Source organism: Artemia franciscana, chromosome 2, assembly GCF_032884065.1.
Source record: "Artemia franciscana chromosome 2, ASM3288406v1, whole genome shotgun sequence".
In the NCBI taxonomy this organism is placed as follows: Eukaryota; Metazoa; Arthropoda; class Branchiopoda; order Anostraca; family Artemiidae; genus Artemia; species Artemia franciscana.
Window position 1 is genome coordinate 5,302,179 of NC_088864.1, and position 16,161 is coordinate 5,318,339.

The following is a 16,161-nucleotide window of genomic DNA, read 5'->3' on the forward strand; positions in this document are numbered from 1 at the left end:
TTACTGCACACATTCTGCCATAACGAGTATAATAACAAGAAACTCCATTTTTACATTACGGTAAAAATAAATACAGCAAATAAAGTAAAATTCTTGACAATTATTGCCATCAAGATTAGGATAGTAACTTGAAACTCCGCTTTTGCATTATGGGTAAATGAAAAAAAAAAGAAAAAATTCTAGGCAATTATTTTAATTTATTATCGTCAATATATTTACCTCCTGGGACTCTCTCCATAAAAATTTTGAAGTAACCATCCTGTGACACTGATCCTAAATATTGAACAATATTCCTGTGACGAAGCTGAGAATGCAATCGAATCTCATCGTGCAATGGTTGCACTTCCCTTAATCATAGAATAAAATTTTAGTAGAATTAAAATTAAATTTAAATTAAATTTTAAAAATTAAAATTTTAAATTTAAAATTTAAAATTTTTTAAATTAAATTTAAAAAAAATTAATTTTAATTAAATTAATAATTAAATTAATTAAAATTTTACATTTTAAATTAAAATTTTAAAAATTAAAATTTAATTTAATTTTAATAGAATTAAATTTAACTAAATTAGTTATAATCATGTTATCGTGCTTGCCAGGCAAGCAGAATTAAATAACTTAAATCATGCTTCTATGGTACTTTCTAAAGTTGCGAATCTTAAATTGAAATCCTAGGTAAATCTTACACTTCCCCATCTCAAATGAGTCTTTAGAGCAAAGAAAGATTAAAAAAAAATTATAGTCCTTTCCAAAAATTCTAAATCCACTACCACCTACCAACATTTTGAAGATTTATAAGATTAAATTAAAAAGAAAAAAAGGACACATTTTTAAATACGCTTCATGAAAATAATAAATTTTATACATTATTTTAGTAAAATAAGCCAATGTTCAAAGATACTGAGGCGTCTTAAATGGTTAACCAAATAAAGTCTAAAGGCTGAAGAGAACGGACAAAAAGAAACAAAAGAATAACGAGACTGGAATCCGTTAAGAAAACTCACAGTGGAGTCAACCGACGACTTATGGGAAAAATCTTAAAGATCGTGAGATTAAGTCTAAAGGCTGATGAGAACGGATAAAATAAAAATAAATAAAGACGCATCTATGACTGTCCAATAAAAGTAAAAGATGCCTCGGTGGTTTCCTATTTATATAGGATTCTAATAAATTAACTAATAGCTTATTGTACGTCGGAGCTAAATGGGCTGCAATTTGTTCTTTTCCACTGGAAAATTATTGTTGCATTATCTAACAGGATAAATTTAGAGTCTTCCTATCAGAACCTTTCTTAATAGGTGTTATGGAGCAGCAAAGTTGGTGTTAAGCAATTTATTATGGTCTTCACTGTCACAATGAATATATTAGTCAAAATTTTATCTTCAGAATTTAGTGGTTGAATTACATAAATGAATTTTAGGGTTATAATTTCTACAGTATCATCTTCAGATACATCTTGGTTTAGGAATGCTCCTTTCACCCAGTGTAGGTAAACATACGAATTTAGTCTCTGCAATATATCTAAACCATTTTTGCAAAAAGAGAAGAGCTGTCACCCCATAGCACCTATATTGTAGGCTTAGTCCAAAAACATCCCTCAGAAAGAAGGGAGGTTAGAGCCCCCCTTCCCTGAGAAATTTTCTCAGGGAAATTTAATGATGGGTAAAATTAAACTTAATGAAATTTATATATCTGAAATCAGCACAATAATCCAATTCTTTGATATATCTATGGGTATCAAAATTCCGTTTTTTGGAGTTTCGGTTGCTATTGAGCCAGGTTACTCCTTACTTACAGTTCGTTACCATGATCTGTTTGATATAGCTCTAGATCATAAGATATTACTGGAAAACGCCGCTGAAAATTACTCCATTTTTAATCGTATGAATTAACACCACATACCTTAAAACAACTAGTCAGTAACTATTTTGACATGCATAAAGCAAGCACAGCTAAAGTAGTTCAAAAACCAGGACATGAAAAAAGATGATTTTCACCGAATAAGCAAAGCAATTAGTTAGGTTATAATTAGTTGGATAGGTGTGAAGCTGTTACACATCTTCAAATTTAAGAGAAAAAAATAAATAAAAACAGAATAAAAAGCGGGCTATTCGACTTAAATACGAAAAAAGCTTATACTATGACAGTTGTTAAAATATAATTAAAAAATCGAAAATGTATATTGGGACAAACTTGACTAATCATTTTTATTTACACATTGATACTTCGTTCTAATCAGAGTCAGCGCATAAATGTTGACAAAAAAAAGAGCGATATATCTTTCATGCGTTATCTTTTTATCATCAGGAAATGATTTATGTTTATTTAATTTGTTTTATTTCCATCCAGCTGTCTTTGAGGATAGCCGTCTCTAAATTTCTGCTGAAAATCATCATCTAAAATATCTCAGCCCCCGGGTTTAAAAACGGCTCATGCTATGACTGTGACATAATAAAAAAAACTTACCCAGAATCTTTCTCTGGTATTTCTTTAACGGCGATACTGACTTGGGTATTCAGGTCACGAGCCCCATAAACAGTACCATATGTTCCCTTCCCCAAAATATGTCTTTTCCCTTGGTCATCATACTCGTATTCAAACTGAAATTAAGATAAAATTAAACCCGGAAAAAATACAAACTCGGAGGGGAAGGGGTTGCGGTATATATGAGCTAATATGTAGTAGAATATGAAACTTCAACTAAAATGTTTTTTCTTTGTTTTAAAGGAACTCTTCATGACAGGACAAAATATAATTGTTTTTTATAAGTTCAATGTTTTATTACTACTTTAACAAATCAAGGAGAAGTAAGGGCATTCACAAAAGGTAAAACTTCAAAAATTTTTGAAATTAAAAAAATAAACTTCCCGAAAAAGAAGTTTTTCAAAGAAAAGTAAAGGCCATATTAAACTTCAGATCAGCAGATACAAAAACCTGCTAAAATTCAAACTAGAAACAACAAGAAATTACTATTAAAGAACAAATGAAAACCAAAACAAACAGAAATTAAATAAACAATCAAAGCAAACAAACATACAATAGGTTCTTGTAAGCAAACGTACAACAGGTCACAATCACGCTGAAGTAACGACATTCACAAAAGGTAAGACTTCAAAATTTTTTGAAACTAAAAAAAAAACTTCCCAAAAAAGAAGCTTTTCAAAGAAAAGTAAAGGCAATATAAAAGTAAAGGAAAAATTACTCTTTTACGCATTGAATATTTCTGAAGCGAAGACTTGGTCAAGTTGCAATGGGGGCGGGAGGCCGGGGGGTGGGGGTGGAGTTAAGGTTCTAGTTTATCTTCCCCACTCAACTTGGCAAGTTGCAAGAGAACAAGATATTGGATAGAAGAATTTTAATTGTCAGACCTCTCTAGGATACAAGTTAGTGTCATAATGAAATATTTCTTACTTTCCAAAGACAAATTTCTTCATTTGGTTTTCCTTAAGCAATTTTTTTAAACTACCACACCCTTCTATCCTCTTGGTTGGTTTGAGTTTGAAAAGTTAAATTACGCTGATTTTTTTTTAATCTTCTTTAAACTGCGACAAAAGATTTTTCTACGAGCCCCAAGCCTCTTTCCCTTGTTTTTCTTTGGCTTTGCTGAAGTTCAATTTTTTATTGCTTCAGCTGTTGTTTTTTTTAGAAATATTTTCAATATTTGACGAGAAATTCCTTTCTTCTATTCCTTTAAATTTTTCTCTAGCTACATTCTATTCAAACTGCCTTTCCAATCGATTGATCACAATTCAGGTACTATTTTTACTTTATTCCAATTGTCAAAACTCGGCTACTTAAATAAAATAGAAAATGAAGTTGATTCCTTATCTCTACCCTTCTAACTCCACTAGCCATATTTCAAAATGTCCTCTCAAATCAAAATACTGTTTTTCAAATGAAAAGTTGTTGGTGAAAGTCCCGCCCTTCATTATTTCAGTCGAAAGGCGTGTTTTCAAAAATGATAAAATGTACTTTTTATTATTCTTATTATCGTTATCATAATGATCATTATTAACATAAGGCCTTTTTCAGCTCATAATATTGTAATGAACCAAAGTATGATGTTTATTCCTTTTGATTAGATTTAGTTCAAGCAAAAGGGTAGCAAAATTTTGTTAATTAGATTTCGTTACTTTTTAATTAATTATTTTTAAATTTTTAAATTAATTTTGTTCAATTAGATTTTGTTCTAAAGAACAAAAAACAACTTTCCCGAACATTCTTGAGGGCAGAAACGTGACCCGTTTTTCAGAACCTAGCATTTCAGAAGAGCAGTGTAGCCGGAAATTCTTGAAGAGTGTCCTCAGTAAGGGACCTGGGTAACTTGTTCCAATTTTCTATGAAAAGGGTATTCTTTACCCTTTTTCATAGAAAATTTTTTCAAAGAAAATTTCAAAGCCATTCTTTTAACGTCTTTCCATTTTGGAAAAGTTAAGAATTCAAACAACTTTCTAAACAACTTGTATTATTTGATAGAGTTTCCTTGACGTTTTAGAGTTTTTTTAGATGTAAATATTTTCATAAACAAGTTTTTTTTTTTACCTTTTATGATGAGTATTAGGAAAACACGAAAAAAATAGAGCTTTTCGTGTAGAAAACACGAAAAAAAAGAATAAAATTTGCAGTTTCTTTAAAGAAATATTCTTTTTAGGAATTATCAGTTTTGTACGACCAGAAGGGAATAGGATGAACGTAGCCATATACGCCCTTCCCTTGGCTTCAGATAATTTCCTACAAAGAATTTAAACCTCTCCCTGTGCTAATATTCCGCGAGGAATTTAAGCCTCATACGTGCTAATTTCTTGGGAGGGACTTCAGACTACCTTCTTTCCCAGTTTTCACTTTAAACAGTCGTCCTAGAACACAAAGCTAGGTAAATAAAACATAAAAACAATACCTGAAATTCATCAGGTTCGTCGTTACCATCTAAATCAGCAAAACCATTCCGCAATTGGTGCAACAAATCAACAAACCTTTGTCGACAGTTGAACGATGGAAAATACATTTGAAAGTCATCTGAATTATGATGTACATACAAGAACATGCATCGGTCATCACCCCTGTACAGCCTAAAAAAAAGTAGGTGGACTTATCACTTCTCTGACAGTTGTATTTTAGCTCCTTGTCTCACAGAATTCGTCTGTCAACGTTGAAGAAGAAGAAAAATAACATACATCCGGTATCCTTGTGGTGCTCAGCAGACATGACCTGTGGGTACAGTTGCTCGTCTAGCTACAAGAGCTTTGCTATAAGGAATATACAGTATTCACATATTTTATACTGATATAAATGAGTTATTTTCAAAATTCAAGGCGTTTGAGCATGCTCAAACTTGATTCCCATGTTTATGAACTGGTATCTAGCGTAAGCGACACTAGACACTTAAGTTGCACAAATAAATAATAGAGATTTGCAAATGGATTTTTCTAAATGGATGATGAAAAATTCATTTTCTTCATTGTGGCATCTTGTTTTTTAAATTAGATTTACGCTGAAGAGCGATGCTAGATGATAATTAATATTTTTGTTTCACCTTACCACCTTTTAACATACGATCTTTACTTTTGTCAAGTTTCTAGAAAAAATCTACTTCATAAATATTATATTCTCATCTATATAACAGAGTATAGTGGGTTTTCCATCAATATATTATTTCAAAATATACTATATCTCCTTTCAACGCAAATAGAAGTAATTGAAAAAAAAAACTTTTGATAATAAAGTTGTTTATGTCGCATCGGGTAAACCCCGGTAGTGAGTAACGGTCGAAAAATCGAAAAACCATTGTCCCTCTCTTTCCTCTCTTGTATAGTTTATGTTAGATGACTTAACACTACGTCTTCGCAACACTAGGCTTTGAATTAGCGGAAAATAAATATCCTGAAAATAGGGTAGAATAATTAAAGGAAAATAAACACAATGATTGAAAAACCAAGGCTGCGTTTTGGAGCCAGGGGGAATAAGTACTGGTTCTATCTAGAGGATCGTCTCAATGATCTAACTAGATATACTTATGAATAGCTTTTTATTTCTACTGGAGAAACAGCAAATTGTTCAGGCTTGTACAAACTTGTACCTGTGTAGACATATAAACTTTACATATTATCACTAGCCTGAATTTGTCCAATAGCAAACGGATATAACACCCTATTGATGAATGTAATTTTCGACGACAAGATGCAGACAAACTTGGCGTTACAACCGTTCTAGTCAGCTCGTCTAGCTACAAGACCTTTACTGTGAGGAATGTACAATATCCACATATTTCATATTTATATAAATGAGTCTTATTTTCAAAATCCAAGACGGGTAACATTAGACCTTGGTTTATCAACAAATGCACTTCCTGACCATAGGCAAAAATAATTAAAGGGAAATAAATACATTGATAAAAAGAACGCCTTTTTTTGGATCCAGGAGGAAATCCTTGGTTACACCTAGTGAATAGTCTCAATGATCTAACAAGATATACTTACGAATAGCTTTTTATTTCTTCTGGGGAAAACAACCAATTGTGCAGACTCGTACATTTCTTTTCTTTCATATGATCCAAGCACGAGTTCACAATCTCCATTGATTTTTCTTCAGCTCCAAGATTAACGTTGACATGACTAGGGACAAAGATCTTGGTCGATTCAAACTTTCTCTGTTCCATGATTAGAATCTGTTTAAAGAGTGCAATTAATACCTATATTTTGTTTGCTAAAACACGATTTTGACGATCACAATACTCGTACTATCCTGATAAATATATTGCAGTCTTGCCAGATAAAAATGTATCTAAAAATATCTAATAAATCACCATGAGAATTAAAAACCCTTCAAATTTAATCAGAGTATATAATTTAATAATTCAAGGCATTAGTCTTTGATTCAGATGGTAAGGAATCAAGGAACGAGCGTTGTTGCTTAGGATAAGGATATTGGTTCTTTATCTTATTGCAATATTCGTTCTGGAGGATGATGTGCGGTATGGGCTAATCATGCAAATCGTAATTATCTAATTACCAGGTTTGCTGTATATGCTCAAGTAACTAGTGGCACTGCAAATTTTGCTTTAAAAACAGTGTGCTCTTCAAACCGTGCAATTCAAATACAGAAAAGTGGAAAAAAGGATTTTTTTTTAGACAAAGTTACAGAGATACAATCAGCGGGAGGAGTTGATGGAGAAAATGTTTGAGAAGATCGTGCTTTAAAAACGAGTGGGAAATATGGCCAAGTACAACACTGAAAGAAAAATAAAAGGATCAGCTGGAAATTTCTAGAGTAGTTGTTTTTGGAAATAATTCCAGAAGTAAGGCTTACGTCACTAGGTGGCAGATACCAATCTTTCAAACGAAGCAGTTTGATCGAACCAAAACTGTTTCTCGTGAAAGACCAGCATGGGTGGTTATGACATGACTCCAGTATAAGCAGGACCAGGTTTGTTTGCTGTTAATGGGATAAGGCTATTACATCGCTTTGAGGTTATCTTCAAATTGATTTATACTCTCTAATGATAGATGTATAGTTAAATTTATTTGAGAGATTTTCTCCAATTCCTAGAATAAGTCATATAGTGCCATCATTGTTTCTATTTCATTAAGGTGCTGATTTTTCTCAGAACAAGCAGAAGAAGGGAATGAACCTCCCGGAAGCGCAGTACTGCATCCGCCGGTATTCAGTTACCCGTAAATTGCGGAGAATAGGTGAGGGGATCCTTACGCTTCCCTTGTTCCTAGGTGATTTCAGTAACTTACTTCAAACATGGAGGAAATTATAATACTAAATCCTGTGTTGAACTACATATCGCGTTCAATGACTAACGGGATAAAGAAGGAAGTATTTTGAAACGAGCTGTGGAGTTTTTTTTATAGAGACTCAATCTTAAAGACCAAAGAATTGTCGACTAAGGAGGCCAAAACTGGTGATCAATTTACGAAATTGCGTCCAAGATGAGGACAATTTAATGGGTATTGCGAAGCTATTTGCAAGATGCGCTAAAGAAAGAATAGAACTTCCCAAGTTTGTTATATTTGATCCTCAAGAAGTACCGGCCAGTGGAGCAGAAGTAGGCGCATGTGTTATATCGACAGTGAATGAAATGCGACGGCAGCTCTCGGGTTTTCTCGAGCGCTACAACCAAGTTCCAATCCCGCGGCCTCGCGGCAAATCTTTAAGTGACGGAAACCAACCCAATCCTGCACCAGATAGACTTTCTCCACTACCCTATTCCGTAGATCTAAAGAACCCGCCTCCCACTACCACGCCAGAGGAATGAAAACAATTTTTGATGAGTATGTTTGGAGAAGACCTGTCAGTCGATGATGTTGAATTGAAAAGAGGTCGATCTGAATGGCGGCTTGTAGTTAAAACGAAGGTCAAGGCAAACAGCATTGCCTCTTCTATCAACCAGAAGTTGCAAAGTGCAGAAGCTAGGGTGAAATCCCCAGTTTTTATAGGTGTGATCAAAAACATTCCGACTACATATGATGCCGATAAGGTGAAAAATTGCGTTTCAGGTTGCGAAAGGGCAGAGCAGTGTGGTAGAAGTCGAACCTATAAGTTGTACTTTTCTTCCCGCATTCAGCTAGGTCTGGCCATGAAAAGTCCGCCAAAACTTGAGTTTGAACGTTTCCGATTGAAGAATTTGTGTACCTTCCAAAACGATGCTATAACTGCCAGAAATTCGGTCATGTTTCAGCAGCGTGTTCCGCTCCCCAGGTTTGTCCCCGTTGCGGTGTCCTAGGCCATACGTCAAATGCTAATACCCCCTGCACGAATCCAATTGGCTGTGCAGCATGTAAATCGACAAAACATACCTGTCAGTCGTTCCAATGTTCTGAGATGAAAAAGCAAATTGGAAAGCAAAAACGCTCCGATGAATGAACAGCATGCAAGTACTAAAATCGTGTCATGGAACATGAACGGAGGTGTGTCTAACATATTCTCCTTAATTGAAGAATTATGTCGGCGAGGCAATATTCTATGCATCCAAGAACATCTGCTGACAAGTGATAGTCTCAGCCTGCTCAAGTTTTCAGACAATCATAAATTTTATTTTGAGTTTTTTTATAAAATGGCAAGGCCATTTTATTTCGAGACAATAAGTCTCGTCAACGTGGAAGAACCTCAGGTGGACTAGCGATCGTATGTAGCTCTGCAGTTGATTCTGAGAGTCTTCATACAGCTGAAAACTTTATGGTTATAAGAGCTGCGAATCTTGTGATCGTCAATGCCTACCTCCCCACAAACTACAGCGACGAAGAATCAGATAACCGATTTCCAAAGGCAGTGCGTGCTCTTGCAAAGTACCTCAAAACTATGTCCAAACTGGAATGTGTTACAATCTGAGACTACAACTGTGATCTAGCCGACGACTCGTCTCCTCGGTCCCAATTGATCCAAAGCACACTGGAAAATCGGTATCGTGTGCTTCCAAAAGACAATGATTTTACTTTCGTACACACTAGTGGTTCAGTCTCAAATATAGACCATGTCGCATGCACATTAAACGTGAGTGGCACAGTTAGCGTGCTAATGGGAAGTCACTCTACCGATCATATCCCCATTGAAGCATGTGTTAATGTGTGTATTCCTAAGGAGGAATACACACATAGTCCTAAGGAGGACTATGAAGTTCTTCATAGTGGTACAAAATAAAAGATTGGTTAAAGGCCGACTTCCCTCTTTATCAGACAGTGCTCGACAAGACCCTGCAGAAGATCAATGTACCATATAATCTCCCACAAGCCAACGTGCAAAGGAATGTCCAAGAAACTAAAATACAGGTCAATAGCTTTTGTGCTGAAACCACCCATGTACTACTAACCGCAGAAAAGGCTGGTATTCATGTTAGGAAAATTCGTAAACATACTGAAATCCCTGGGTTCTCAAAGAATCGAGAGCCAGTGAAAGCGTGTCAAGATGCTAAGTTTTGGTTCTCAGTATGAAGGGATGGCGGTCGCCCAAAATCCGGTGTGTTGAATTGTCTCCGTGTACACACAAAACGTAAATTTGAGAAAGCCCTCAAGCAGCATCGTACAAATGTGAAACATGAATTTACCGAGAGAATAATCAACGATCCAAGTCGTCTATGGCAAGATTGCGTGAAAGACCGCTAAGAAACGCCTAAGTCCATGCCTTGTGACCCAAACGAGTGGCGAGCCTACTTTACGAGCGAATTTAGTGCCACAGATCCCAGCTTAGCAAGGCCATATATCAAGCAACTTGAGTCGGTGCTATCGGATTCGAGTCTTCCGGACTTTAACGTAACTGTTTCAGATGTAACTCCAAATGCCTTTAAGTTGAAAAAGAAAAAAACGCGCGGAGTTGACGGTTTGTGTGCACTTCATCTTGTGACTGGTACTCGTCTTTTTTACGAAATGTTAACATTATTGTACCAGATCATATTCGTAGTCGGTATTATGCCCGATGTTTCCTGTAGAGGACAACTTACACCCAACCTGAAAAAAGGGAAGCCAGCTAATATATAATCCTCCTATCGCCCAAATACTGTGTCGCCAGTTATATGTAAGCTTTTTGAAATGCTTATATTGCCGATTGTTAGAAACTGTTGCCAAATGCCAAACTACCAGTTTGGCTTTACAGTAGGTCTTGGTTGTGCTGATGCTCTGTTCGCCCTTGCTGCTATTCTGTCTGATTCTGAGGCAACGGGTGACCCAGTAGTTATTAGTTCTTTTGATGTAAACCGGGCGTTTGACTCGTCGGTGCATGCGCAGATCCTTTTAGAAGCTTATAAACAAGGGCTAAATCTTTGTATTGTCAGAGTTGTGTATTATATGTATAATAATCTTAGAGCGCAAATTAAAATACCCTCAAGTCCGGCTGAATCAGTTGTTGTACCAGTTCGTAAAGGGGTCAGGCAAGGCTCAGTTGTGTCTCCGACTTTGTATAACAATAGCGTTCTGCCGGCACAAGCCCAGGTAGCTACGTCTTGTGTTTCAAAAGGGATCGATGTTTCGTTGATAACGTATGCTGACGACCTACTTAATTTGAACAGGTCTGCCGATCGACTATCGAAGAATTTTGATGTTTTGAGTAGGGCATATAATAAAATAGGTTTATCATTTAATGTGTCTAAATCAGCCATACTGTTCTTCAACGCGCGATATTATGAGAAAGAAATTCCTTTAGGTGATTCAGCTGTTAAGCCATGTGATAGCATTACCTACCTTGGTTTACCAATCGGTCGAAGCCTCTACTCGACAGGAACATTGCTTGTACGACACGTAGAGGCGAAAATCCGGATTGCTTAGGGATCAATTATTGATAACAGACATCGATTCTGCCGTAGGTTTCTTGCGTCGCTGTATAATGTCATTGCTCTCCCACATGTACTTTATATAGCACCTTTTTGGAATTATTTGTCGTCCGCCCAGTGTACAAAAGTAAGAGTTCTGTTTTTCCGATTCGCGAAGTTCCTTCTGAGACTTCCTCCGTGGACGAGGAACTCGTATGTTATGCGTAATTACGGAGTGTTCGATCCAAAAGTTTGTATTGACCGGGTCGTAGAGAATTTCCTTGAAAAGGCTAAGGGAAGGACGAACCCGCGGCTAGCTATCATGTGTCAGTAGTTTTGTTAATGTACATAGTGTGTGTTTACTTATGGTTATGTTCGTAGTGTGATTTTCTTTTGTTTTTCCACTCGTACTCCGATGTAATTCCAGTGAATTGTCGGGTAATAAAAGTACTTACTTACTTACTTATATTAAACTGCCCAAAAGGGATTAAGAAAGATTTCTCTTTAAAAAAAATACCCTTTGGATATTCAAAACTAGTCATCAGGCAGAGATCGGATAAAATAGAACGGATAAAAACTGTTCCCGATGTTTTTCTTTCAAGTTTATATATATATAATTTTTTTCCAAAATTCAACTCCACATCTTAGAGCTGTTATAAAAAAGAAACTTTTGTTTGCATAGCTTTACTTAGTATAATATCTAAATTTGATTTATATTTCACTTTAACGGCATACATTCGGTGTATATGCAAAACATATTTAGAAAAAAAAATTAAATACATTCCACACGACCAGTCCTATGATCAGAGTTTGGCTGTTTCTGAAGTAATAATGGCGCAGAATATAAAATACGTATATAATGTGCGATTTGAAGTAGTTTAACAAATGCATGATTAAGTCTTTTTTCCCTTGTTTTGTATAAAAAACAAAAATGAAGAATGTCAACAATAACTGTTCTTTAAAAGCATTTAAGCTCTATCTAATTTCAACTTAAAAAACGGACCGTCACCAGAGAGGGCTGGAGACCTGAAATACAACAAGCACTATGAGGACCAACCTAAGTCAGGCCATTTCAGAGGACGAGGCTCTACTACAAGAAAGGTTAATTCAGCCATTCAATAACTTATAAGTGGATGTTTTAATAAACTGTTTTTTATTTTGGGTAGAAGAGGGACTACTAACTATTGTTAGTAGTTTTAGAGTAAATTAAGTCTTTGTTAACAAATTAAGGAATTTAATTTGCTTGTTAAGTAAATTAAGGTTCGAACAAACAACTTCTGGATGTATTCAAAACTGACTTTTTGAAAAACTGACAACCTGACTTTTTTTTTTAAACAGTGAGCTTTCCAATTCAGTTGATGATCAATTACCACTCCTAGGCATTTCACCTGTTTCTTCATGGGTAGCGGATGATCATACATTTTAAAAGCAAAGGGAACTTGCCATTTCCTTTTTTTGGTGAATACTACTACTTCACCCTTTTCAGGAGCTAAACGTAGTTTATGTTTCTGTGACCATATTTAGATTTCATGCAGCATATTCATTTCCAACTCTAACAGGGTCCTTATATGTTTCCCTCTCAATAGGGATACTAGATCGTCTGTATATGCCTGGCTATATCTGAATTCCTGTACGAATTATTGCTGACCAGGATTTACATATAAACGGAACTTAAACCCTCCCCCCATCCTGCGAACATCCTTTCTGAGTAACTTTGATTTTTCGATTCTCTTTATCTCTACGACTATCTGTAAATCCCTGAGCAAATAGGCATTCCATGTCTGAGAATATTTATCTAGTCTTACTTCCTCCAAGGTAATTTTTATGGATTCAAAGGTGGCTCTATTAACTACTCATTCTATATTAAGGAACATGCCCAAACCGTATTCTGTAACAACAAACAGCACTAATAATTAAATTGAGTTCAGTAATATTGAATTACTTCTTCCTTTAGTAACCTTCCTCGCAGTATACCCTGAACAAATGCTGCACACACATATCCCATCATTCTTACAGCACACATATCCTACCATTCCTATAACACATATAGGGAATATACTACAGCCAAATGAAGTTACCAATTCCTCGCGTCTGGTCATTCAGATAAGAACGTTTCCTGGAAACACTGCATTCTGATTAGAATATTTTTTCCTAGCGCTATGCGTAAGTTATCTCAGCTTCCGGTGAAATACATTACTTGCCAAGTATTTGATATAAAGGAATGAGAATTCGTCCAAAGTTATTACTATTACATAGAGTGAAGTTGATCGATCAACATGTTTAATAAAAATAATTTTGATGAGGATTGCAATAAACAGAAAGTTCGCAATCTATGTATTTTTGTCGTATGCTTATTGGACGGGGTCTGTTTTTCATACAGTTTTAGTTTATCAAAAGACATTTACAATCCCTTTAGTTACCAAATGGTATGTATATCATCTTTAGTTTTAAAAACGCCCGTCTTTACGCCCGTATCCATTCTTGAAATTTTGAATTCAATCCGTAGGATATTTTTTAATATGGACCTTCAGAAAGAGGTAAAGAACAATATTAGAACTAAAAAAGAGCATTTACCAAATTGCATGTGATTTTATATCATATATATAAACGTTATTTTTAAAAACATCCCTCCCTACTAGCCATTCATTAACTTTTGAATTCAACCCATGGATTTTTTCGAGCCTGGACCTTCAGATGACGATAAAGAACAATATCAAAACTAAAAAAGAGCATTTACCGAATTGTATTTAATTGTATATAATATATAATCATTGGTTTTGAAAAACGCCCCACCCTACTAGCCATTTAAAGATTTAAAAGAAAAATCAGAGACTTAACGCCGGTCGGGATTAAAATAAGAGCTCTGAGTCACGAGGTCCTTCTAAATATCAAAATTCATTAAGATCCGATCACCCACTCATTAAGATCCGATCAGCCCCCTATATGGTCAATTTGTGCTGCTCCCTGACACGCCTACCAATTTTCATCGTCCTAGCACATCCAGAAGCACCAAACTCGCCAAAGCACTGAACACCACCCCCTAACTCCCCCAAGGAGAGCGGATCCAGTACGGTTACGTCAATCCCGTATCTACGACATTTGCTTACTCTACCCAACAAGTTTCATCCCGATTTCTCCACTCTAAGCGTTTTCCAAGATTTCCGGTTTCCCCCTCCCACTCCCTCCAATGTCAACAGATCTGGTCGGGATTTGAAAAAAGAGCTCTGAGACCTGAGTTTCTTCGAAAAATTAAATTTCATTAAGATCCGGTCACCCGTTCTTAAGTTCAAAATGCCTCAATATTTCTAATTTTTCCCAATTAGCAACCCCCTGCTCCCCCAAAGAGAACGGATCCGTTCCAAATATGTCAATCACGTATGTATAGACTGTGCTTATTCTTCCCATCAAGTTTCATCCCCATCTCTCTACTCTAAGAGTTTCCAAGATTTCCAATTTCCAAGATTTCTGTTTTCCCCCTCAAGCCCCCTATGTCCCCGAATCCGATTTGAGTTAAACATGGAGCATCTGAGACATAAGATCCTTCTATACATCAAGTTTCATTAAGATCCGATCATCCATTCGTAAGATAAAGATACCGCAATTTTCACGTTTTCTAAGAATTCCGGTTTCCCCCTCCAACTTCCCCCAATGTCACCAGATCTGGTCGGGATATAAAATGAGAGCTCTAAAGCACAAGATACCTCAAAAAATCAAATTTCATTAAGATCTGATTACCCGTTTGTAAGTTTACCTGATTTTTTCTAATTTTTCCGAATTACTCCCCCCCCCAATTCCACCAAAGAGAGCGGATCCGGTCTGTTTATGTCAGTTACGTATCTTTGACTTGTGATTATTCTTCCCATCAAGTTTCATCCTGATCTCTCCACTTTAAGCGTTTTCCAAGATTTCCGGTTCCCCCCAACTCCCCCCCCCCCAGTGACGCTGGATCCGGTCAGGATTTATAATAAGGATCTGATTTACGAGTTCCTTCTAAATATGAAATTTCATTAAGATCCGATCTCTCCTTCGTAAGAAAAAATACCTCTTTTTTCTAACTTTTCAGAATTAACCCTCCTCCTCCCCCCAAACTCCCCCAACGAGCGGATCCGTTCCGGTATTGTCAATCACGTATCTAGGACTTCTGATTATTTTTCCCATACAGTCTCATCCCGATCCCTCCACTCAAAGTGTTTTCCAAGATTTTTTGTCCCCCCCCCCAATTCCCTCCAATGTCGCCGGATCCGCTCAGGATTTAAAATAAGAGCTCTGAGACACGATATCTTTCTAAATATCAAATTTCATTTAAATGCGATCACCCGTTCGTAAGTTAAAAATACCTCATTTTTTCTAATTTTTCCCTTTTAACCGTCCCACCCCCCACTCCCCCCCCATATGGTCGAATCGAAGGAACAAAAATAGGTAGATATCCAGTGCCATAAAAAGCACGTAAAAACTGCCTTCGGTGGTTTACGAGCTTAATCCTTGAGGTGAATCTAATTTATTTTTTATTCTGAACATTTTCGTCATGAAAGTTGAAACTTAGATTTTCTTTTGAACTTAAAAAATGTTTTTTTGAACGTAGCAATTTTTTTGGGAGGACAGAATTTTTAGGAACTTAAAATTATTTTTTAACTTAGATTTTTTTTTAACTTATCTGTTTGACCTAGGTTTTTTATGGAACTTAGAATTTTCTTTATTTTTTTAACATGAGAATTTTGTTTGAACTTTTTTTTGAATTTTATAACTTAGGAATTTTAAATTAATTTTTTTTTTTAGTTTAAAAAGAAACCACAATTCCACACCACAATTTTAACAAACAATTCGGTTACATTTTTTTTTAACTTAGAAATTTGAACTTGAGTGTTAGCTCGGCAATTAAATCTAAGGTACTTGGAGGGTAGCATGGCATAAAAACTGGAT

At 35.7% G+C, this 16,161-nt stretch overlaps 1 protein-coding gene across 1 annotated transcript in view; it reads right to left on the reverse strand.

The window, feature by feature from the left end:
* LOC136036346 (mitogen-activated protein kinase kinase kinase 15-like) overlaps positions 1-16,161 on the reverse strand; it is an 87,596-nt gene that overhangs the window by 20,134 nt on the left and 51,301 nt on the right. Inside the window, exons 10-13 of the mRNA XM_065718500.1 lie at positions 6,476-6,663; positions 4,897-5,068; positions 2,466-2,599; positions 220-347 (exon numbers count right to left, since the gene is read on the reverse strand). Of these exons, the coding sequence (XP_065574572.1) occupies positions 220-347; positions 2,466-2,599; positions 4,897-5,068; positions 6,476-6,663 (622 nt within the window). The remainder of the gene's footprint in view (positions 1-219; positions 348-2,465; positions 2,600-4,896; positions 5,069-6,475; positions 6,664-16,161) is intronic.